Source organism: Podarcis tiliguerta, assembly GCF_965153285.1.
Source record: "Podarcis tiliguerta genome assembly, chromosome: 1".
In the NCBI taxonomy this organism is placed as follows: Eukaryota; Metazoa; Chordata; class Lepidosauria; order Squamata; family Lacertidae; genus Podarcis; species Podarcis tiliguerta.
In genome coordinates, this window is record NC_139534.1 from 87497663 (window position 1) to 87522832 (window position 25170).

General features: G+C 38.3%; 1 protein-coding gene across 6 annotated transcripts in view; it reads left to right on the plus strand.

Moving 5' to 3' along the window:
* PALS1 (protein associated with LIN7 1, MAGUK p55 family member) overlaps nucleotides 1-25106 on the plus strand; it is a 50192-nt gene extending 25086 nt beyond the window's left edge. For 4 of the 6 annotated variants that reach the window (XM_083456967.1, XM_083456965.1, XM_083456964.1 and 1 more), the window contains 12 exons: nucleotides 3123-3331; nucleotides 7465-7542; nucleotides 8179-8325; nucleotides 10176-10337; nucleotides 11456-11533; nucleotides 13493-13676; nucleotides 14072-14143; nucleotides 15134-15244; nucleotides 15729-15896; nucleotides 16694-16896; nucleotides 18194-18304; nucleotides 20701-25106. In XM_083456967.1, coding sequence (XP_083313093.1) covers nucleotides 3123-3331; nucleotides 7465-7542; nucleotides 8179-8325; nucleotides 10176-10337; nucleotides 11456-11533; nucleotides 13493-13676; nucleotides 14072-14143; nucleotides 15134-15244; nucleotides 15729-15896; nucleotides 16694-16896; nucleotides 18194-18304; nucleotides 20701-20877 — 1700 coding nt within the window. In that variant the 3' untranslated portion in view covers nucleotides 20878-25106. The remainder of the gene's footprint in view (nucleotides 1-3122; nucleotides 3332-7464; nucleotides 7543-8178; nucleotides 8326-10175; nucleotides 10338-11455; nucleotides 11534-13492; nucleotides 13677-14071; nucleotides 14144-15133; nucleotides 15245-15728; nucleotides 15897-16693; nucleotides 16897-18193; nucleotides 18305-20700) is intronic. The other 2 variants (XM_083456968.1, XM_083456969.1) reach the window with 1 other exon arrangement.
* The last annotated feature ends 64 nt before the right edge of the window (nucleotides 25107-25170 follow it).

Sequence of the window (25170 nt, forward strand, 5' to 3'; positions counted from 1 at the left end):
AGACCCTTGTCCACTGTCAGCATGAGAGAAGAGCTAAAAAGCTCCTGTACATACACAGAATACCATTTGTAGTACTTTTTGTGCCAGTCTGTTTTCTTTTAATTGTGAAAATCTGTGGGGAGTAAATCTTAATGTATGACTCATCGCTTTAGCTAGAAAATGGGAGTTATTGTGATTTATCTATATTTTTAAGACCAAATCTAGAATTAAACTTGTAATGCCTATGTTGCTGTTTGTGAAGCCGAGATAGAATAGGGTTGTCTTTACTGTATGAGAACAATGGGATGTTTTTGCTCTTTTACCTTTTCAACATTCACTCTTATTGCAGTCCTTCTTTAGCCTCTTAAGGTGTTCATATTTTGTGAGAAGAGGTGGTGCTTGGGGGGAATTCTCCCCCCCCCAACACATTCTGTGTGTGTGTTGGGGGGGGGGCAGCCTTCATGCTCTGTTTTGGCTTCTTTGAGCTGCCAGAGTTCATATCTGGAAGTGAGAGAATACAGGAGCACAAGAAGTGTTATAAGAGCCTTGTTTTTGTTGGGAGGAGGTGGTTATGCAGAAGAGGCAAAATGCTAAGCAGGCTAATGTACCCATCACATGTGTATTAATAATTTCTGAGGGTGGGGCGGGGAGAGAGAAATATTTCTGCAGAGTTAAAATTACACTGGAATTATGGGTACAAATTGCCTATCAATTCGTATTAACATATTAAACTGGCTTGCGTGTCACATTAAACCATAGGTTAGCTCAAAAGACTCTGCTTCACTCCTCCCCTGCTCCTTTCCTTAGTGTGCTAGGAAACAAACAAACCAGAGGCTTCTCTTTCCACAATATGTGAACCTGTGCTCATGGTTTCTTTTTCTCCCAACAAACTACAATGGTAAACTCATTGACTTTAAATCAGAGTTTATCCTATGGCTTAAAGTGACATATGAACCAGGTCATTCACTTCCAATAGAGTATGTCTTTTGGCGACTTTTTATGTTGACTTTCATTAAAGGTTTCTGATAAAATATGCATGCCACTTGTGTCTAGATATTACTTACTTTGAAACCCTTCCAGAGAATGATAGCAAATCTTTACTACTTTTCAAAGTACGAAATGAGATAAAAATCATTTATGTTCCAATGAGAGTTCACAACTCGAGAATTCATTTTCTTTTCTCTTTTCCTTTCATATTTCAGGCTGTGTGTGTGTGTGTGTTGTGGAATGATAGAGCTATCTCTACCTTATCCTCTACTCCACCTCCCCCACAATTAAACTATTTGGCTTTAAGCCATAAGAAAGTTGTGACTTTTATATCCATAGAACTGACAACAGTGCATAATTTATCTTCCTTTGTGTAATCATCTGAGTATATAGCACAGTGGTGTTATGAACCCTTCCTGTTCAGGAAAAACAGTCTCATGAGTGTGAGCAGTTCTGAATTAAGTTGTGTGGGACACCCAGAAGAAGTGGCATGAAGTTCCAGGGAGGAATAGGATCCTAAAGCAAGTGCTGCTACTACCAAACAAGACCTACATAGACTGTTTCTTGATTGTGGAGCCTTAGTGATCTACATTGGATTAATGTGGGTGACTGCCCTTGTAATGCCCTGACCTCCAATATGACTTGAGAAGGGAGTTCAGAAAGAGTTGCTTCTTTGTATGTGGCTTCTTTTCTTCTTAATGCTAGTGTTGGATTTACTGCACAAGCACACAATAGCAGACTGCGTACGCATAGCTGCATGCAAGGCTATCCTCCCATCCTTCTGTATAAGTTTATTAGGGTCAAGTTTTTCCACCTGAGAAGGCACTATAGGTTTAGAAGGATGCAAGTTCAGAAACTCTGACACTCATAATGGTGACGATGACCTTATTTTCACATCAAATAAACTCCTGTTAATGTGAACTCCTGTTGCTCTGTCCCAGCTTCTGCCAACCTAGCAGTTCAAAAGCATACCAGTGCAAGTAGATAAAGAGGTACGGCTGTGGCAGGCAGGTAATGGTGTTTCTGTGCACTCTGGCACTTGTCATGGTCCTCCGTGCACCATTAGCGGTTTAGTCATGCCGGCCACATGACCTTGAAAACTGTCTGTGGACAAACGCCAGCGCTTTGGCCTGAAGTGAGATGAACACCGCACCCCATAGTCACCTTTGACTGGACTTAACCATCCAGGGATCCTTTTCCTTTACCTTGCACATCACAGCAAACCACAGTGAGTTGTTTACCATGAACACACTGAACTCTCCTGTTTTGCTCTTCCCTGGTATTACATGAGAGAAATAAATCACAATTCCTGACTGAGCATTGTATCTGAAATAGGGTTTTGTTTGCACTCCAAACAAGCCACCATGTGAAGCCAAAGTTTCACTGTGGTTTAGTGCAGAGGTGAGGAACCTCTAGCCCATGGGTCATTCTTGGCCCCCAGGGGGTCCAGTTTGGCCAGTGAGGCTATTTTTCCAAAATCATGTCCACCTGTCAGTCTGCTGATATCATGCATGTCATCTGATGCCCAGAAGAGCAGGGTTCAATTTTGCCTTTGCTGTGCACCTGTTTCCAGACAAAGCAGCAAAATTTAATCCCCTGCACATCAGCTGATGACTGAGGGTTAAATCTTGCTCAGTTGGGATGTCTAGCATTTCCCCTGCTGTATAACAAAGCAAGCAGCCACGGGTTTTTTGCAAGTTGTCTGATTTTTGTAAGCGTTTTCATTAGGAGCCAACTCATGTGTGATGTGGAATTGCAGTAATTAAGTACATTTACATTTAAAACACATCTGAACTTTACTGTGATGTATGAACAGGGCCATTGTGTAATCAGCCATTGATCTTACATACTAATGTTGGAATTTATTGGACACTAATTATGACTTGAAGCAATATGCTAAAAAGCATAGAAAAGATACATTGTTGAATAATAATTTTATACCACTGTTAACTGTTAACTTATCAAGCCTAATATTTATAATAGCAAAAATAATTTGAAAAGGGCAGTTTTAATTTTTTTCCCCTGCAAAGCCTTGCTCTTCTATTTGTGCCTTTCATCTTATATCATAACCAGTTCTTCAGAATGAGGTTTTTCTTTTTTTGTTTCATTTACCTTATATATTCAGGCTAAGTAATGTATTTCAATTTTCTTTTTAGAAGTTGAGGAGCTTCTATCATCTCTGAAACATGTTCAGCACAGCCTGGTAGATCCCCAAAGCCAAGAGGAAATAGCTCTAATTTTACAGCTGGTTCAAAACACCGACTTTCAAAATGCATTTAAAATACATAATGCAGTTACCGTGCATATGAACAAAACCAGTCCACCATACCCACTTATCTCCAATGCGCAAGAGCTTGCACAAGAGGTATGTATAGTGTACATTTGCATCCAATAATGAAACTAGTAGTAACTTATTTCAAATTGCCAGTCATAGTTATGTCATTAAAATGGGGTGGGGAACCAGCATATAGCCTGTATTACTCTCTGTTTTCTTTGTCCAGAAGAAAATAACTTCAGACTCTGAGAAGGTAGAAGTTTTATCAGTAGAAATGTAAGATGGCAGACAACAGTTCAGTATCCTAATTGATTTAAAAGATATCTCTGTTCTTCTGCAAGCTTCCTCGTTTAGGCTTCGTACTTCGGATACAATTCAATACCCAGGACCCAAAGGATCATCTGACTAGTTATGCATGCCGAAATGGACACTGAGCTTATTACTGTTGTGTCTTAAACAGCAGTCTACCATATCTCATTTCAAATAGCCTAAGGAGTCTCCCAAAAGCACATTTTGGTATGGAGTGGTAGTCTGGTCAGAGAAATAGTTTAAAGTTTCACTGTAAACCCCCAAACCCTTGTATGTTCTTAAAGTAGCTCATAAGATCTGGCCAAAAACTAAATAACATCAGCATGGTATGCTATTCAGCACTGAATTGCTTTTACTAAATTAATAGCCTCTAAAAAAGAAAGTGTATTGCAGATAAAACAGCTTACTATAACAAACCAGTGTTTTGGTTATCACCTAAATAGGTGCTTGAAGCAAGCCTTTACCTTTTCTGTTTCTACCACTTCTGGCAATTTGTTCTATTTTTCTAACACATTTAAATTACTAAACGAAGCAAAAGTTAACATGGACTTGGCAGTAAATGTCCACTTTTCTTGTTACTACCAGGCTGATAGTAGCAGACACTGCACATGTAATTTTTACAAATGCGAAGCAGTTGCATGCAGGCACAGATCTGAGTTCATTCAGTACCTCAACAAATCAGCTAGTGAATCTTGTTAACTTAAATTCTGTAGAATGAATTGGATTTTGTTTCTGCTAATGTTCAGAAGACTGACAACTACTGCTACTTTGGACTAGCCAGTTATATAAAGTACTTTAACAGCCTATATGTTTATTTTGCTACTTTGAATGTTTACATTGCTTCTTGCCATCTGGAATTCCTGGGATGTTTGAGATGTGGATGGCTTTATTAATACTATTTTTTAAAATAATAACAATAATATTTAGAATATATAATAGGTGTAAAGTATTCAAAGCATTTCAGGCTAAAATATATTTTGCATGTTGAGATTCTATTTTTTCATACACACATACTGTGCATTCTGTTATATTTGAATAGCTTACAATATTGAGCAAACATTTATTAGGCTGCCTTGTCTTATAACAAAAAGAAAACAATATTAGTTTTTATCTATCTAATGAAAATATGGCTGCAATTTTAAGAACAGTCTGTTTTGAACAGCTACTTTGCAAGGTCCCTATGAGAACTGGAAGCCTGGGTCAATAACAATAAATAACTATCCTAAGTTTTTTCATGTTCAGTACCACAAGAAAATAGGACCAGCTGCTTAATTTGAGGTCTATGTCTGTATCAGAAGAGTCCTCATTTTTTAGTTTTCCTTTTAAAAAGGGCCATAAGAAAGTATTTTCAATAGCTTGGATAAGTGCATGGATGCTGTGCATATGCCCTACTGGGAGGCATTCCTTGTACTTTCTGACTAATATTCAAAATAGAGGATGTTGTTTGCTTTATTGCTTAAATGTGAGTACTGTGTAGGATAATTCTCAATCCAACTATTTCCTCACTGTTGTTACGGACAAAAGGTAGTTTTAATAACAAGGCAAGGAAAATATGATTTATCTATTTTTCTGAAACTTTAATTTAATTAGGAGGCTGAGCAAAGCATGCAGGCTTAAGGAATTTATGTGGAGATTAACTCCCTAAAATAATGTGGCGCACTCTGTCTCTGTTATAAAAATAGCTGTTGAACATCAAATTTAATTACATTGATTTTAAAGCCAGTTAAACGCGGCAAAATTGAGGGCTAGGATTAGGGGGAAATAGTCTGAGTGTTGAGCCTCAAAGATCAGCTGATGCAAGATTCAAGAAAGTAGTTTCCGGCATGGAATGCTCTGTAGCACATTGGCAAGATATTAAAATTCTAGACCCCATAGCATAATAATAGAGTGGACCTTCTAAGTGACAGTTTGTTTAGCATTTCTACGGAAGAAATGTTTGTTTGTTTATAAAAGCAATTCTATACTGCTTTTCACATGATGTACCAAAGCGGTGTACAGCATGTTTAAAACAACATTGCATTAAAACAAATTAAAATATGTAGAAAAGTAGTCATATAATAAATGCAGGAAATGGAGAGTAAACAATCCAGCACTCAATAATCTACAAATACCTGGGTGAACAAAAAAGTTGTTAATTGCTCGCAGAAACAAATTACTGAGGGGAAACCATTTAACAGCACAGGCACCGCTGTAGTGAGAGCCCTTTCCTGGTTGATGCTAGATAGATCAGAGCAGGCCATGGAAGGGACTCTCTGAAGATCTTAGTTGACTGGTTCCCAGATTCTTTAGGCTCTTGTGTAAATAACAGAACTTTAAACTTGGCTTGGGAGCAAATTGACAGTCAGTGCAGTTCATTCAGGAGAGGTGTTACATGCATGCAGTAGGATGTGCTAGTAAGCAACCTACCCATGGTATTCTACACTAGTTGCAGCTTCCAAACCAAGTCTCAGGGCAGCCCCACATGGACAGCTTGTTACAGCACTCTAATCTTGAGTTTACCAGCATGACTGTGGCTAAACTGTAATCATCCAGAAGGAATTGTAGTTGGCATACCAGCCAGAGCTAGTAAAAGATGCTCTTTGCCACTGCACTTACATGGACCTCCAGTAACAATGATGGTTCTCAAGAGAAACCCCAAACTGCATACTTGTTCTTTCAGGGAAAGTGCAACCCCGCCCAGAATAAAAAATACACCTGATCCCTGGATCTCTGAACCATGCACTCACATGACCTCTGTGTTGTACATCCTAACTGCCCAATTGACTCAGCATCTTTTAAGCAAGACTCCTTACAGATCTGAATGTCAGTCTGTAAAGCAATTGACTTTTCCAGGGTATGGGAGTTAATATTGTAGTGCCAAACTTCCCCCAATATTCACACAGATTTTTTTGCTGTTCCACCTCGGTTTCTGGTCCCCCCCCCCTTTTTTTTTAACTGTTAACAAGGTATTGATGGTGGATCAAAGCTAGTGCCACAGTGGTTTTGAAGGAAACATCATTCACTTTGAAGTACAGAAATGAGTGTGATCTGTATATTCTGCAGACATCCTTTCTCTTTGAAATTATTTTGCCTGTCTCATAGCCTCAATCGTGAATATTTTTTCAATGAAAATGTTATGAATACTGAGGATCTGATTCAACCAACTAGTCCCACTAACAGAAGCCCACTCAAGGACTTCTGCCAGCACAACAGGGCCTTTCCCCTCTCTTCCCCATGTGTGCCCCCCAAATTGGTTCAGGGGGATCAGGAGAACCCTCAGAACAGCATGCTTAGATGGAGAGGGGAGATTGCTCCAACCCTGCAAGCAGAAATGATGGAGCAATCCCCTTAGTGCTATGTTGAATCCCTCTCACGCATTCTATCTCATGCACCTCTGTCAAAATAGAAATTTGTGTAGCCATTCCTTTATTATTATAATTATTATTATTTTAATCTGATATAAAGTGTTATATAGAAAAATCAGCATCAGCTCATAGAAAAACAAACTGGTAGCTTTGGGTGGAGTCTCATATTTGCAGAATTAGATGTATCCATGGGTAGAGAGATATTTAGTGAAGATGTTGCAGGAAGGAATGTTCAGCTCTGCCCTGTCAGCCCTGCCCTCTCACCAGTATTCACTCTGCAAGCCTATTTCCAGACTGGCCTAGCTAGAGGAAAAATAATTGTGGTTGGAAGAAAGGGTTAAATACTCTCACTCTCTCTTGCTCTTAAAAGTGTCTGTGTGTATGTTCTTTAGTCTATGAAAATGGTTTGGGAACCAGTGTTTGTTTATGTAACATGAAGTTCTGCCCTTTTTAATTCTGGAAATGTATTCTTATAGGGTGTATGAATGTACTCTTATTTCGGGTGTTTGTGTGTGTTATGGGGTAGGATAGTAGACATCATCGTATTTTTGGTGTTCACCTGTGTTTCAGGTACAGAGTGTTTTGAAGCCAAGCCATCAGAAAGATGGATTGGAACTTAATTCTTTATTGAATGCACCTCATATTCAGGTAGGAATAAACTGTTTATTTGCAATTGAAAAAACATTTCCATTGTTTTCTTAATGTCTACGTATTGTAAATTTCAGACTTCCCCCCTTGCCTAATATAGTAAAGTTCCATGGTCACGATTCAAAGAAATAATAATTGCATACTGCAAAAACGCACCTAAACAGTAGCTTTCCTTTTGGACTAAAAACTTCAAAATTCCAGCTACAGAAGTTCTCTGCTATGTGTGTATCCTGCTATTTTGAAGTTTTGCCAGTAAGATACAGGTATGAGTCAAATATCTCATGAGGAATGTGCAGCTGCCTCAGGTGCTACACCTTCACAGGACAACTGCAATTAAAAATTAAAATGAAAACAAATGGGCAGCGGCTATTTTCTGTTGTATTAATGGTCACAGCCTGCATTTATGAAAGCACAATCCTTTGTTCATTCAACCATAATTCTTGGTTATAGCTCTGTTATGTAGCTACCCATCCACGCTGAAAGCAAGAGAAAACATGTATGATATAACTGTATGGACCATAGCCTGCACGTTGAATCTTTATCTGCTTGGATTTTTTAAAGTGTCCCACTTATAATAAATTACCTCTAATGTGTGAATATCACTTTCTATAAATGGCATTGTTTGTTTTACACTAGGCACTGCTGTTGGCTCATGATAAAGTTGCTGAGCAGGAAATGCAACCAGAGCCAGTGACGGATGAAAAGATTTATGAGAATGTAGGTCTGTATGGAGGAGAGACAGTTAAAATAGTTCGCATTGAAAAGGCTAGAGATATTCCATTGGTGAGTATACTGAGGCAAGAGAGCCAATAAAAAGATGAATACCATAGTGCTTTTGTATTACTCGGTCTGATCTCTGTGGCACATTCTCTCTTTAAAAAAATGCTGACACACTCAGATATAAGAAAGGACAGGTGCAAGTCCCTTTTCTTAGGGTGATCCCAGATTATGCTTTTAATGTGCAATTGACATGCCTTCTTCATGAAATTGTACAGTTGACCCACATGGCACTGTGATCTGTTTGTAATCCTCCCATATTTTCCTAGTCTACATCCATCTTTTTTCTTACCTTGGACGGTCTTACGAGGAGCATCACAATATTTTTGCAAATGTGGATGGGAAAATGCACAGTTGGTGAACAGTAAGAGCAGTTACCCTGAAGAGGATGAATGAGGTTTAGGGGTACCCTTCCTTTATTTATTGTTTGCCCTGCATTCCTGATTCAGAGCTGTTTTTTCTCCTTTCCCTTGATCTAAAACAGCTGGAACACTGGCTCTCAACTAATTAATTTCTTCCTGGAACTAAATGTCCTTAGCCCCCACACTTCAATTGGGTTTTTAATGAGGGAAAATTCAGCTGTGCTGTTGCTTTTATAAAACGGTTACACATATTTTCAGGGGTTCCTTAGTGCTCCCCTTGAAAACAGCAGTTCTTAATTGGAGTGAAAGCAGTATCCTTAACATTGTGGGTTTTTAAAAGGTTTTTTAATGTGTTCACGTACCTCTCAAATCTGATCAGTGACTGAAGCTACAGTATTTCGAATTTAAGATACAGATTTGGTAGTGCTACTGTGTTTCTTCATACACTAGTATTTTCCTGACTGCTTTATGCATTTCAGAATTTCCATGTGGTAATTTATAATAAAGATCAATAAGCAAGCATGCCTAGGCTCCACCTTTTGGTAGTTCCACTAGGACCTGATCATGGCTCAACCCTCATCACCACCTAAACAAGGTTTCTGGTGTTGTGGATCAGAAAGAATAATAAAATGTCACTTCATGGGGATGAAATGATCCCCCTCCAACGCTGTGGGTAACTGTCCTTGACTACGGCTATATAGCAACAAAAGGAAAGGGCAGGTTTTAACTCATTGAGCCACAAATATTGATGCTAATGTAACACATTCTGTAATTAAAAAAGATTGGTTACAACATAATACCCAAGGCAAAAAGTCCTTAGCACAGATTACTACATGAGGTGCTGCAGGTAAGGCTAAGACCCTCCCTGTCTTGTTCCTTTAATTGCAATCATTAAATGTTTTTAATAGTGATTGCATGATCATTTCACATTCTCTTCTTCAAATGTCAATGTGGCTAACAAATCCAGAATAACAGTAATAGATCTATTAAATGCCATATCATCTAGAAGCACAACAAGATAGCAATATAAGAGCATCATAAAAACAGTGTAAATCAATAATTAAAATTCATTAAGAAGAGAAGTTTTCAAAATCCCAACTAAAAATGGGAAGAATATGTTTTGATGAGCTGGATACTGTGCCTCCCTGCAAAACAAGAAAAGCTTATTCAGGCTCATTTTGTTGTTTTTGTCTTCTCTTAGACTTTTCTCTGATGTGCTAACTATAGAATTACAGTATTCCTTAGAATCTGTAGAGAACTTGTATTTTCAGAAATGTTATTTATTGTTGGTTATATTTCTCCTCTGCCCATCATCAGGAATTCAGGGTAGTATTCAGCATACATTGTCTTATGAAGTGAGTTAGACTAGAGTTATAGCCTGACCCAAGACTGATCTGGGATTTGAACCTGTGTCTTCCCAATTCTACTTTATCCACTGCACCACAATTATAGAAAATTTCTGACACTTTTAAATTATCACTTTTAATTATGCAGGGTGCTACAGTACGCAATGAAATGGATTCAGTCATCATTAGTCGAATCGTGAAGGGAGGTGCTGCAGAGAAGAGTGGGCTGTTGCATGAAGGTGATGAAGTTCTGGAAATTAACGGAATTGAAATTCGTGGAAAGGATGTTAATGAGGTTTTTGATTTACTGGTATGTTGAGCCTTGCTTTCATGGTATTCTGCTACTTACTATGATCCGACTTGTGCATTTAAATTTGTTAAATTCCAGTTCAGACTTTGATATGTTTTGCCAGCAGCTATGCTTAAAATGTTTGACCCCTGCATACCTTGCAGACAGCCTATGTCTTGTTACAGTTTCAAAGGTCAGAGGAGGACAGCCTTCTGAAATTGCCTTCAGCACAAATGGTAGCCGCTTGCAGGGTTGTTAATACTTGCTCATCAGTTCTGAAATGCTTCTTTCCCAGAGGTGTAGCAGAGTGCAGTCCTAGGAGTGAGACATTTTATATAAGCAGGGCTTTATAAAAGTATTTAGGATTATATTACTTGAATGCTATGTGTAATTGTACGAGACTTTTATGTCTAGAATTTGGATTGTTCTGCACCACCTGTTCCTGAATATGCCAGAACATATTCGGAAATGTTCCAAGTTTGTATTAGGACATACTAGGAAATGATCAAAGTCCAACTCTTCTTTTAACCTGGCACTCCAGAAGGTTCCATGTACTTTTTGTCCAGTCAGCTTTGAATTGAATAATTCCCATGGACTGGCTTCAGCTACAAAGCTGCATCATCCTGGCTTTGGGTGTCATTTTCATTTCCTTAGTAAATTCCAGTTGTGCTGCCCTGGGAGCACCATCTGACTTTATTCTAACATTACCTAGCCTGGCACATTACTTATGGGTGTAGTGTCTGGGCTAGCCATGCCTGTTGACATTAAGAGGTGAGACTTGAGACATAAAGCACAAGAATTGCCTTCCTGGGTTATACCAGAGTCCACTTAATCAAGCATTCTTTGTCTCAATGGTGACCTGAAGCATGTGAAGCCATTTATCTCCTTGTTTGGGGACCAGGCTGTTTTCTGAAAAGTGGAGGCAATTTGTCACATAAATATGCTAGACAAGAGCACTTCCAAATAGAGGTAGGGAAACTAAGATTAGAGTTCAGGGAGAAGAAAGACCTGTAAGAGCAGCAGCTTGAAATTCCTCCCCTCCCCTTCACCCAACCCATTGTTGCTCCCCATGAGCGAGTGTCTAACTTCAAGGCTGTTTTTAAGTTGTCAGTTACTAATGAATGTGCTTTTCCTCACAGGCGGACATGCACGGCACGCTGACATTTGTCCTGATTCCCAGTCAGCAGAGTAAGCCACCACCCACAAAAGAGACAGTGGTATGTTCTTGTGGCATATTTCCAGTGTATAACTTACCTTAATTGCAGGTGTTCAGTCGGTTTTATATTCTCTTTTTGTTGTTATTGAAGTCTCGTGTGTCTCCTTCACTGAATAGTAGACTACATTTAATTTAGCCATGATTTAAGAAGAGATTTTGAAAATGTTGGTGGCAGCAATTGTAAGTTGTCCCATAACATAGGGTTGCCATACATCCAGACAGTGCTTCCAGCTTCAGTTTTCCAGCTAGGTCTGGGAAATTCCAGACGTATGGCAACCCTACCATAACATCACTTTTTGACACTATTGAAAATACATGACTCAGGCAATCCATTTGTTATGTGAAGTAAGGAGTAATAATAAAACTATTCTTATCCTTGTAAGTAAGTAAGTAATAATAAAACTATTCTTATCCTTGGCCTTGCCAAGCAGTACCATTTCCTGAGTAGGCATTTTGAGGAGGAGGAAAAAATGGTTTTGAGAGCAAGATTTCCTGTTTAAGGGGCAGGAGAAAAGTAGATAAGGATTGGATGATGGAGCAAAAGGCTTTCTGGGTGATTAGACGTGAGCTGTTAAACACAACAGATGTTTCTAGCATGTCATGTGCTGCTAATACAAGCTATCTTCATCTGATTTTTAACTCTCCCTGTACTATTTCCCAGATCTTCCCTGCAGTCCCAATTCCACAGGAGGCTTTGGGGAGGGCACAGTGGCCAGTAGAGAAGGGGAAGGAAGCCCTCTTGTGCAAATGACCTTTTTCATGCACATAATTTTTTAGTACAATCCGTTACTTGTTTATCCCATTTCAGGTTCTACATTACCATCTGTTACAAACCATCTTCATTTTCATCACAAAACTGCATCAGCTTTAAGCAGGGAACCTTTCAGTTTAGAAATGTCTTGAGTGTTTACTTATGTCTTAGTGAAGAAATAAGGTTTTCATACTAGATTCTGAGAGCAGAAACCACATTTGTTGTATTGATTTTTTTCCTTAACCTCCTTAGATATTTGCTATTAAGTGTCTTGTTTCTGTAGTGAGTTGTATATGCAAAATGGTAGATAGTGCCTTGATCTGGGGTGTGCTTTCCATTAAGATTCATTTGCCTGCGCCTACCCCACCCCACTATAAGAGGAATATCCCCACCGGGATATTCCTCTTATAGTTATGCATCAAAGTGCCCTTTCATTGAGCTCAGAGTGACATTTCCCACCCCGCCTTATGTAAGCAGAATGACTTCTCATTAAAAAATGAAAGTGGTGGAGGCGGGGGGAAGCAGGAACAAACATCAAGTCATCAATGTTTTCATAACGCAAGTGTCAAATTTATTTTAAAATTGGTAGTTTGTTACAAGAAAGTTTGTTCTAGCTGTCTGACATCTCTGTGTTACTTGGTTGATTGTGCTTGGAAAAAACACCTTGATAATAATGAGTGCACAGAAATATCTGGAGCACACTTTTCCTAGCCATCTCCCACGTACATGTACATGTGCCGCAGCTTTGTAATGCTGCACTTTCCCTGACAATTTGGATGGAGAAACTGGTTGGAGCTTGCTTGGGACAAGTTGCTTGGGATAGTTAAGCAGGAGAGCAGGCAGACCCAGCTTGAGTTCACACACAATCTATAATGGCTGGGCAGAGGCAAACTTTCCTTTGGAGGTCATCAGAGAATAGAAAATTAGTGCTCTCCTGTCTCTCTGATTTAAATTTGAGTCTGCCTTTTCAGGTCTAAGCTGTAGAGGGGAAGCCCTCTTGCCACTTCCAAGTTACTTACTGCCCAGTTAATTGTTCCTAATTTTTAATTCCCTTCTATACCAGTAGTTTATATTTTTATTTATGCTTGAGCTCTTCATTCTGTATTTGAAGTGAAAGTGGGATCTCTTATATACAAAAGGAACATATTGTCAGAGATTAATACTTGCAATTCCAGTCCATATTTATGTGTATACCTCTATATTTTCTAGATCCATGTGAAAGCTCACTTTGACTATGATCCATCTGATGACCCCTATGTCCCATGCAGAGAGCTAGGCTTATCCTTTCAAAAGGGAGATATACTCCATGTCATCAGCCAAGAAGATCCAAACTGGTGGCAGGCCTATCGAGATGGAGATGAGGAAAATCAGCCTTTGGCAGGCCTCATTCCAGGTATTTAATCATGGAGTATTTGTGTATATTGAATATGTTTTTTTACAAAGAAGTTTCAGATACCATTGTCGTTGAACTACTGGGATGTTGCTTTGAATTGTTGTTGCATAGTCTCCTCCTTTGGTGAGTTGAGACTTCTGATGTGACCAAATTCCCAACAGGAGTCCTAATGTTGTAGGTGTCTTTTAACTTTGGCATTTAAAAACAAAAACAAAATGAAAAAACTGATGCAGAGGTATGAGAAGAATTCTTATTGTGAGATTATCTTCCTCAAAGCGCTTATAGGGATCAAAATCTCAGTCCATTTTGAAATGTGATCAGTCTTGAAACAGTGGTGTACTCTGAAATGGCAATAATTTCTCATTACTAATTATTAAATGTATTCTATCATTAAGGGAAAAGTTTTCAGCAACAAAGAGAAGCTATGAAGCAAACTATAGAGGAAGACAAAGAACCAGAAAAATCAGGTAGATGAAAATCTTCATGAAATACCTGTGATAACTAATAATCTTAAAAGAAACTCAGTCCTTGAACTGTGCCTCCTCTTTTTCAGTTCAAATACTTCAGTGATAGTGAGCATTTATCCACAGCTTTCATAACATGTTTAAGGAGAGCTGAACTGACCAAGCAACTTTAGCTGAGATACTGTCATCATATCCAACTCTTTGGGTGAAACTTAATGTACTCAGTGTTAGACTCACTGAAATCAGCAGGCAATTGATCTACATGGGTCTATTCTGAGTGTGATTTAGCCATCTATTGCACTTTGACTCAGGTAGAATCTAGAAGTGGTACCATGTGCTTTGTCCTCCTTGATTGCATATATGGATATATTGCAATCAGGTAGGGGTGTGTGTGTTTATTTTTTTAAAATTTAAAAGATAAATAACCAAGTGAATGAACAGTTTTGCCTGTGTGGTCCCATTGACAGAAGACAGAAGTAGCAGTTCCTTAATACTGATATACAGACCAAGTAGGGAGTACAAACCTCTATGAACTTTTCTTCTACTTGTTCTTGCTAGTATAGCCCGTTCTTTTAAAAAATGATATCACATTTCCAATATAACAACTATCCTCTGTTTTGATATTCCAAGTGCCTCCTTAAGACACTTCTTTCCCCATGGCTTATTCATTTTACTTACTATTTCTTCCTCCCTAACATGTCATAGCTGTTCCTTGAGATCAGGGTGGCCACATGTTGTTGGTCCAACTCCCATCATCCCCAGCTAGCATGGCCAATGATCAGGTATGATGGGAGTTGTAGACCAGCAACATCTGAAGTAGCACACGTTCTCCTTTCCTCCTTTAGATTGTAAGTCTGTGTGAGCAGGGTCTGCCTTGTGTTTAATTTGTGTACAACAGCTATCAATTTAACATGCTTTATAAAATAAATAATTGCAGCTGGAACCTTAGTTACATATTTGGACAACTTTGTCTCTCTATTTTTTAACTTCTAGGGAAACTTTGGTGTGCGAAGAAAAATAAAAAGAAAAGGAAAAAGGTTCTGTATAATGCCAATAAAAATGACGGTAAGAAGGGATTTCAGCTATCTTCCAGTATTTTTTCTGGTTAGTGCAACTGATTCATTTTTCAGCTTATGATGTGTTAAAATTATTGTGCATAAATATTCACCCATAGTTATTTCTATATTATCTGGACTATATGTTTTCTAATATTTCTTTCCTGATTATAATAGTGAATTTTCTATGGGTTTTTATGTTTTAGAAGTAAACTGCTGGTCTGTGACTGTAATAAACATTGATTTTAGAAGTGATAAGCCTTGGACACTGATCCTTTGGCATTCAATTAATGTGAAGAAATGATAATTAAAAAACTATTACACAACAATAAAAGGCTTATTTTTTTAAAGCTGTTCTAAGGTATTCAACTCAGTTTTACTTAGAGTAGACCCACTGAAATTAATGAACATGGCAGCTAGGTACATTAATTTCAGCAGGCCTACTTTTGAATAAAATATAGTTGAATATCACCCCATGTTTATTTCTTCCTAATCAAAAAATGCCATACTTATTTTGGCCTTGTTTTCTCAAGATTATGACAACGAGGAGATCTTGACTTATGAGGAAATGTCCCTTTATCACCAACCAGCGAATAGGAAACGACCCATTGTCCTGATCGGTCCACAAAACTGTGGCCAAAATGAACTTCGGCAAAGGTTAATGAATCATGAAGCTGACAGATTTGCTTCTGCAGTTCCTCGTAAGTTGAAAGGCTGGGGCATGTAACTGTCTTGTGTTCTGATGTCAAACCCTTGCTGCCTGGCCTTACATCATTTTTGCAAGTTCAGTTCAGTACCACACTATATACCTTAGTATGGAGGGAAGTTGCTTTAGTAAATTCTTCCCCAATACAAATGTAGGGAGTTAACCATAAAAAATGTCCTTTGACCCAGTGAAGCAGATATGTAATTTTTATTGGTATTATAACTCTTCCCCCCACATCATTGGATGATGATGTGTAACTAAAAATGTAGCAAGGCAGCCCTGTTCCATTTTGGGCCCTTCTACTTATTCTGCTGAGTGGAGCCCTGGACTTCTGCCACAAAGTCCCTTTTCTGATTGTACCACTACTTTGATCCCATTCATAAGAACAAGGCAGTTTATTGAAATAACTTAGTTAAATTCTCATTTACAGGAAGGTGATTTTGCTACCTTGCATTCTCCTGTATTTTCAGTTGCATCTGACATCCCCTGCTTCATGTTTTTGTTCGAAGTACATTTGCATGACTGGACATGTGTTATGCACAGTTGGACATGTGCCAGAGACTGCTGTATTATGGAACTATTTTTTTAGCCCAGTTAAGAGTTTGCGATTCTTTCTGGCTGAAAGACTCTAAAGGTCAACATTGTTAATTTTGCACTTATACATTCTGCTGAAAAGGGTTTCTTTCCAAGTAGCTGTTTTTCATACCTTGCAAACTGACATAACAAAAATGCCTTCAAAACAGTTAAAAGACACAGAAGTCTTAAATTAGATTTGTTTACTGGTCTTTTCAGATACAACACGAAATAGGAGAGACAATGAAGTGGCTGGCAGAGATTACCATTTTGTATCACGGCAAGTATTTGAGGCCGACATAGCAGCAGGAAAGTTTATTGAGCATGGTGAATTCGAGAAGAATCTGTATGGTACCAGCATAGACTCTGTCCGGCAAGTGATCAATTCTGGAAAGATATGTCTTTTAAATATCCATACACAGGTAATAGAAGTTCTTTTGGACATTGAAATCCTAGGTTCTGTGTTGCAGTAGTTCAGTTAGAATGTGTTGTTGATGAAGGCCTTATTTTAGTTGGTTTTGATACAAATGTGAAATCTGTCTATGTATACACTAAATTTTCTCCTAGATCAGAGGTATGCAACTTCCCTAATATGCTTCTATACAGGCAATAAATTTGTACATTAGTTGCCCACTCTACATATTCAGTGGTTATATGTACTGAGCAGTTTTCGTAAGACTAATTTCTAAATACATCACTCTTCAGTTTTCTCTTTGGAGAACTCCCCATTGTAACTTTCCCTACCCCAGTAGACATGTGACAGGAAGATATGCATCTTTAAACATGCAGTGGACATGCAGTAATGTTGCTTTCAGTCTCCCATTCACATTTTGTGTTTACCATAGCAATCACCAGTGTAACTCATGCACCATACACAGTGAGAAGCAGCTATAATCAAAGGTTCTTCATGCTTCATCCACTTTCACTGTGGTCATGTTAGACTTTCTTCAGAATCCTCATCTTGTTAGGTCATTTAAAGGCATCTGTAGACCACATGTTGCTAAGTCTTGAATTATGCTATCTGTGTTTTCAAGACTAAATATGAAGAAATAGCAAATTACCCTATAAAAATACACTAATACTGTAAATAGCAGAATTATTGTAACCACACTTAGCAAGGGTATAGAATATTATATTCTTCACCACGTAAAGAGCAATTCATATTAAGAATGTGGACTGTCCAAATTCCAAAAAATTAGTCATTAGAATATAAAACGTCAGATCCTCACAGTTCCTGTACACATAATCATTTTAGAATTGCATACATGTTCGTTATGTAGGTTTACATCATTTTTCTGTTGTCTTCTCCATTTTGCTGCTGTCAGAAGAACTGTCATCTGGATAAGTGGCATGGTCTACTATTAGGAAAATTGGACTCGGCTACCCTATATTAGTTGCAGTTTTCAGCTCTAGTTTCAATGTAACTATATATTTGCTAGCTTGTGTAGTTCATGAAGTTTAAGTTCCTTTTTTTGGTTATTTGTGCAGCCCCAACTGAACGATTTTTGAGATCACATGTTGTAACTTGTTAAGCTAGTTTCTCCAGGAGCAAACTGGCTTTTCTAGGTAGAAGCCTTGCACAATCATTAGTGTGGAGAGTCACCATTTATGTATAATGTTGCATGCATAAATTGTATTGACAATAGATAATTGGTATGAATTATAGTTTTGCTTTGTTTTATGAAAATATTAATAGTACATATTTATATTTCCCAACAGTCACTGAAGAGCCTTCGCAATTCAGACTTGAAGCCATATATTATCTTCATTGCACCACCTTCACAAGAGCGGCTTCGTGCATTACTGGCCAAAGAGGGCAAAAATCCAAAGGTAATATTCACATGTAGTGTTTATAACAGTGCATTCGGCCCTTGGTGCTCCGATACACATTTTCTTCAAATATGCTAACTGTGTAGCACGCAGCAGTCACAAAATTCAGTATGAGAAGACACAGGCAGGATTGCAGACCTAACTTTATGCCACAGAATTCAATGTTGGTGGGTTCTGCTGCTCCTGTTCAGGGTTATGACATCCTCCTACAGCTTGTGTCCAAATACACATCAGTAATATGTGATGAGGCTTACTGAATTGGGACACTTTTAAGTAAATATACATATGAGGGGTGAGGAAGTTGTCACCAAGTCACCCTTTCAAGCAAGGAAGCTGCCACATTCCTCTTGAGAGTCCCCCAAACCTCTAGCATGTTGAGCATGGATGGAGAAAGTAGAGGTCTTGTTGCATGAGCTGAAATTTTTCCACTCACATGTGTGCATTGGTTACAAATTCTACTGACAAAATTCTACTTTACTTGGTATTCCCTTTATTATAGACAGAATGTGCGGCAGATGTTGAGTTCCTGCTGAATTTTTTCTTTTTGGATTCTCTGTTTTGATGTGTTCCTCCTAGTTTCTGCCACCAGGTGGTGCTGGCCAGCAGTTTTTGATAGTGTTTTCAGTTTGTCAATGTATTACAGTGGTAGCTTGGTTTAAGAACAGCTTAGTTCAGGGGTCAGCAAACTTTTTCAGCAGAGGGCCAGTCCACTGTCCCTCAGACCTTGTGGGGGGCTGGACTATATTTTTTGGGGGGAGGGAAATGAACGAATTCCTATGCCCCACAAATAACCCAGAGATACATTTTAAATAAAAACACACATTCTACTCACGTAAAAACACCAGGCAGGCCCCACAAGTAACCCAGAGATGCATTTTAAATAAAAGGATACATTCTATTCATGTAAAAACACGCTGATTCCTGGACCGTCTGCAGGCTAAATTTAGAAGGCGATTGGGCTGGATCCAGCCCCCGGGCCTTAGTTTGCCTACCTATGGCTTAGTTTATGAACAACTTGGATTAAGAATGCTGCAAACCTGGAAGTAGGTGTTTTGGTTTGTGAACTTTGCCTTGGAATAAGAACATGTTTTGCTTCCTGTTGAGTGTGTTCCATTTGTAAACTGTGTCCCCCACTGCTATGGGAAAGCACACCTTGGTTTAAGAAGGTTTTGGTTTAAGAACAGCTTTCTGGAATGGATTAAGTTCGTAAACCAAAGTACCACTGTACAGTGGTACCTTGGTTTACAACCATAATCCATTCCAGAGGTCCGGTTGTAAACCAAAACAGGTTGTAACCCAAGGCGTGCTTTCGCCAATGGGGCCTCCCCCCAAAAATTGGTTGTAATCCAAAAAAAAGGGACACGCACTTCCGGGTTTCACATGGCTGTAATACAAAGTGGTTGTAATGCAAAGCAGCTGCAAACCAAGGTACCACTGTACTTAGAACAGGACAAAAAGCAGAAGCCATCTAAGCTGGCTGACATGACTGTTGGTGATCACTAAAGTTCATTTATCTTAAATTTTGCATTCAATTCCCTGTTTAAAATAGAATCTTCCAGGTTTCACAGCACATCAGCTATTTAAGCTTGGCCAAGGGGTAGGGGGTAGATTTGTCCTTTCGGGGTGCAGCCCCCAGATCAGCTATCCTGTTTGACAGGTGATCAGGGTTGCATGTGTATACCTGGTATTGGGAACCCAAGACAGGACAGGGGTTATATTGGTGTATCATCTATTCTGCTGCCTAAAAGTCTCCCTCCCTAAGCTCTTGGAGGTAATCTTGGACATAGTGTTGAGGACCTTGAGGCAGCTTGTACTGGGAATCATCAGTGTTTATGCCAAAGTTGCTTCATCTGAAGAAGCTCAGAATGTTATGGCCTCCATGCCAACCATGGCCCTTTCTGAAACTATAACCGGGCTAACATGGTGGCAGGAAACACACTGGACTGTTTCTATGTTGTGGGAGCCAGTTGTGATTCTGTCATGGACAGATCATCATCTGACCTATTTTGACTTATAACCTCCATAGGAGGGAAGGATCAAATTAGAAGGTCTGCTCCCAAACCCTAATGGATCCAGATGGTTTTATGAGGTCATTAGGTCATTAGGGGATTTTCCTGCAGGTTTAGTCAACAGTCTTGTTTAGGTCCTGATCTTTGCTTGGAATGAGGAGATGACGATGGTTATCAGCAAAAGGGAGTTCTGCAAATTCCTATGATCCCTGGGACATTATCCCAGGGATTATAAGATTGTGCCCTAGTGATAGATGCAGCTTGACTTTCAGACCTGCCAGTACTTTGTTTCGTCCTAATCAATCTAATGCTGCTTTTTCACAAGACTCTGACATTTTTGTGTAATATATCCATAAATATCATAATATACTTTCGTTTAAATTTCAGCCTGATGAACTTCGAGAAATTATAGAGAAAACCCGAGAGATGGAGCAAAATAATGGCCATTACTTCGACACAGCTATTGTGAATTCTGATATTGACAAAGCATACCAAGAATTACTTCGTTTAATTAACAAACTTGATACAGAACCTCAGTGGGTTCCATCCTCCTGGCTACGGTGAAACAGTTACAAGGAAGAAAAGGACCTTGCCAATAGAAGAATGCTCACCCTGTATAATAGATGATGGATTAACCTCTAGTCCTCTGTGTGCACGGATTAACTGTGTGCTTTAAAAAAAAAATACTCATACAGTCTGACACCATTCTACTGTGATTTTGAATGTCTGATCTTTCACTACCTTTTTACCAGACATTGACATTTTGAACAAGCCACTACATTTTTAATCATTTGAAAACACTTTCAAGCGGCTGCTTTAAATTTACCTTTTCTGACTAGAGTTTTTTCTCAAGGTAAATATATGTATACAGTCCCTGATCACTATAAAAACTGATTGTTATTTAACGTTTTTAAGTTAATTATGTTGCGGACATGATGGTAGTTTGCAAAAAAAAACCTTTACAGAATATTGGATAAAGGAATATACCTACAAGGGGAATGAAGGAATTAATCTACAAGTACTCTCAAATGTATAAAGGGGCTACTTTGATTTGAAGTTGCCTTCTTGGGCTTCAAATTGTTGTTGAAACATTCCATTATCTAATCGCACTGCAATTTTTGAAGATGTGTACATTGTAAATATTTCAAACTTTTTTGTCTTTAGTTAGTTTGTAAATCAGATTCACAGCTAATTAAATAACAGTAAGTCCTATGGAAGGTTATATATATATATATCTGCTGATATTTTAGATGTGGTATTTTATGAATTTTTTCCTCTTTGCTATATCAATTGATTGAGAGCCACGGTTAACACATGGGACTATAGAAGAGTTTAGATGGGAAGCTATATTTTTATGAAAATAGAAATTCTTATATGGATTTTTTTAAAGAATACTTTGCTTCCTTAAAATGTAAATTTGTCTTTTATAACCAAGGAAACAGACTTTGGGATGATGAATATTAGAATATTTTCTTGTATTTTTATACCTAGGCACAAGGTGTCTCATGGCTGTTGATCATGTAGGTAGTTATAAAGTGGAGTTTATAATATTAAGTAACCCAGTTATCATCCTGGATTTAATTGATACTGTTGTAAAACAAAACTAGTGGAAGAATGTGAATGTTACTAAATTAGGAACCTGATGTGTTCTGTTTCTAGAACCAGCATATCCTTATATGCAATTGAAAATACCCATAAAGGTTCAAATATTACAGCTATTGCATTTATGAAACTTCTCTAATTGTAGCTGCCTTTGAAACTGATTAGCTTTGTTGCTTTGTGGCACCCTTAATGTGAATATGAATAGTTTTCTTTGTTCTCAATCATAGCTTTTATTTTTATATACTGTCATACACTGGAACTACTTCAACATGTAGTTGAATATAACCTAATAGTTAAGAATTAGTCTTTCCATGTTCTTTCATATTTTTCTCTGAAGGATTAAACAGAAAATCCAAGCAGGATTGAAACTTTTTTGTGTTCATAGTTGAACATACAGTATACATTGACATATGGAGAATTGGGGAGGGGGGTAATACTATTTAAGAACTGAAATTCCTCTCTTAGTATTATGATCCACTCCCCCACCATGGGAGAAAAGAGAAATCTGGAATCAACCAACAGCTCCCCTCCTCTGCAGAGTATATGCATATGATCTTTAAGCATAGCACATTTATCAAGAGATTGTAAAATCACTCAGCAATGTGCCTCTATCCAACGAAGCCTTTGGGTAGGAAATAGAAGTGATATGGAATAATCTATGTATCACTGTCAACCTGCAAAATAGTGATTTATCTCAAATTGTCAACTTTGCTTAGAATACAAAGCAGAAAAATGAATGTTGTGTTTCTTCCTTGCTTTGCTTTGATGTGATAGTAGACAACAAAATTCAGAAACATTGGGCTAGTGCAGATATAAGGCTTCCCACCCTTTAAGCATGCATAGGGGATCAGGAATGGGCTATGGGATTATTCAGTCCTTTCCCCTTCCTTTTTCTCGCACAAATCCCCTTCCCTCCCTTGTCTTAACTATGCTTTGCTATGTCTACACTACTGTTAAACCATGGTGAAGCTTGATCACTGGCATTCAGAATCAGTATTTGAAGTGGTTTACAAATCCTATCTTACAAGACTTAACAAATGTTCAGGATTGTGCAGAGATGAAGGTTCATGGTTAAGGATGGTAGAATCCGCACACAAAGAGAAGGCTAGGGAGAGCGCACACAGTGCCATGGCCTGCTCCCACTTCTTTAACTATGGTTAAGGAATGGAAAGTGTTTCATCTGCATTGTATAGTCTGTGCATTACCCAGATGTATGTATTTTTCATCATCTTAAGGGTTATGGTGCTGATGTCCATGAGGTCTAAATTTAATTACTTTTACAGCCATGTGAAATATTTCTATCAGTATCTTAGGTTTAAATGTTAAGAAAATGCTGATGTAATCCATGATGCATTCTAGGACAGTATATGAAATACTGGTTTTGGCATACTATACTGGTTAAGAGTGATGTATTAACAGTAAAATCCCCTTTGTTTCTCCTATCCCCCTTCTGAATTTCTAAGATGATTAAGAAATTAATTGGACATAGTCTTCTAAATGCAGAAATTACTATATATATTAAATGTGCCTGCCACCTGCTGTCCTTTGAGATAAGAGTGGTGGCCTAAAAATCCACACTAAGCTCTGGCTATAGAAATGCAACTGTGGCAAACAATAATTAAGAGGGCTTTCAGAAATCATCCAATATAACTAAATTGATATCTGTCAATTACTCTACTACTGAAATTTGGAAAAGGATGTTCCACAATATTGTAATTACAGAAAAATGGGCATATCTGTTTGGATGAGGGAAGAAAATTCTAAACTTCATTCAGAGGATACAATATTGTGTATTATAATGAGCTTTGCAACAAGTGCTGTTCTATTCTAAGCTAGTTAAATAGGGGAAAATATTTGATTAACCAAGTGAAAGATATGCCTTGTAAACAAACCATGACTGTAATGATATTTCTTTAAAAATGGAAAGAGAAAGGGTGAAGGGATAACAAAATAGCTTTTTAAGGTAATACAGTATATCTCTACACAACGGCCAGGTTGAAGCTTGACATCTACTTGCACTCTATTTTGAGCTATTATAAACTGCACATTAATGTAAACATGTAAAATAATATTCCTAGACTTCAAGTATACTGTTATAAATGTAACCGTGAGGTAATATATTTCACTTCCTAGTGGCTTAGTACTACAGGCTACTGTGCCAGGAAATAAATATAGAGGGTTGTATAAAACAGCTGCAGCTTGTGTGCAGACTGTAGTGTTATGGAAAGCAGTACCAAGATTGCTCCAAGTTGCATCCATGCTGCTGTTCTGGCTGCCAGTGCCAGGGGTGGTATGGTGGTATAGCCTACAGCCACTATATGCTAACAAAAGGCAGGGAAACAAAAGCCAGCTCATCTTTGTACTATCCTGAAGCCTTATTGGCATTCAGCTTCATCAGTGCAATCTTGTGCATCTAATGTTTTGTATTGAGCTGTCAAGCAGATACTGCCCTTGTAGCTCAGTCAGTGCAGTCACTTATTTGTAGAGTTGGATGGTGTGTTCCAACTTGGGCATGGTACCTAAGACCCTTTGTGTGGTCCATCTTGGCAGAATATGCTCCCCAGAAGTGCATAGGCCATACAGTACACACAGTAACTTTTGTTGCAGAGAGTTGGCTGTGTCATTTGGTACCTAAAGGCAACTGCATAACCGGAATGGCCTATGGAAATGTGTGGGTTCCCAGAGCTTGCAGCCTCCTCTTTAAAAAAAATAACCCATCTCTGTTCCTACCAGGTTTTTACTTCCCCAATTACACTGAGCTGAGCTCTTGGTTAAGCTCTGTCCTCACTAACGATAAGGTGTATAATCAATGTATTCTTAGCTGAAGCTTGGGGATGATGAAGAGAGTTTAACCACGTGCGAGTTCAGAGAACACAGTTGGCACAAGACTAAAAAAAGACCATGGAGGAGCAAAGTGGTTCTAGGAGCCAGTGTGGTCCCAATACACCAGAGTGGTCCTGAGATTATTAAAAACAACCCTGCTTTATAAAAGTTCCAGCATATATTTAACATGGCTTAAAACTTCAGCACAAGTTTGTAACATCATGATGGAAAATAAGGTACTTGACTGAAAAATGAAACTTGAATAAGCATATGTTTAATTGTGGAGGTTTTTCTCTGTCCTTTGGAAAGGAATTAGCATATCTTGCATCATTATTTGCTTACCAAAAATAAAGGTCACTTATTACTTATATTGCACACAGAGTGTATTCTTTAAATAAACCAGCACCTTATGTGAACTTGGTGCAATGAGGG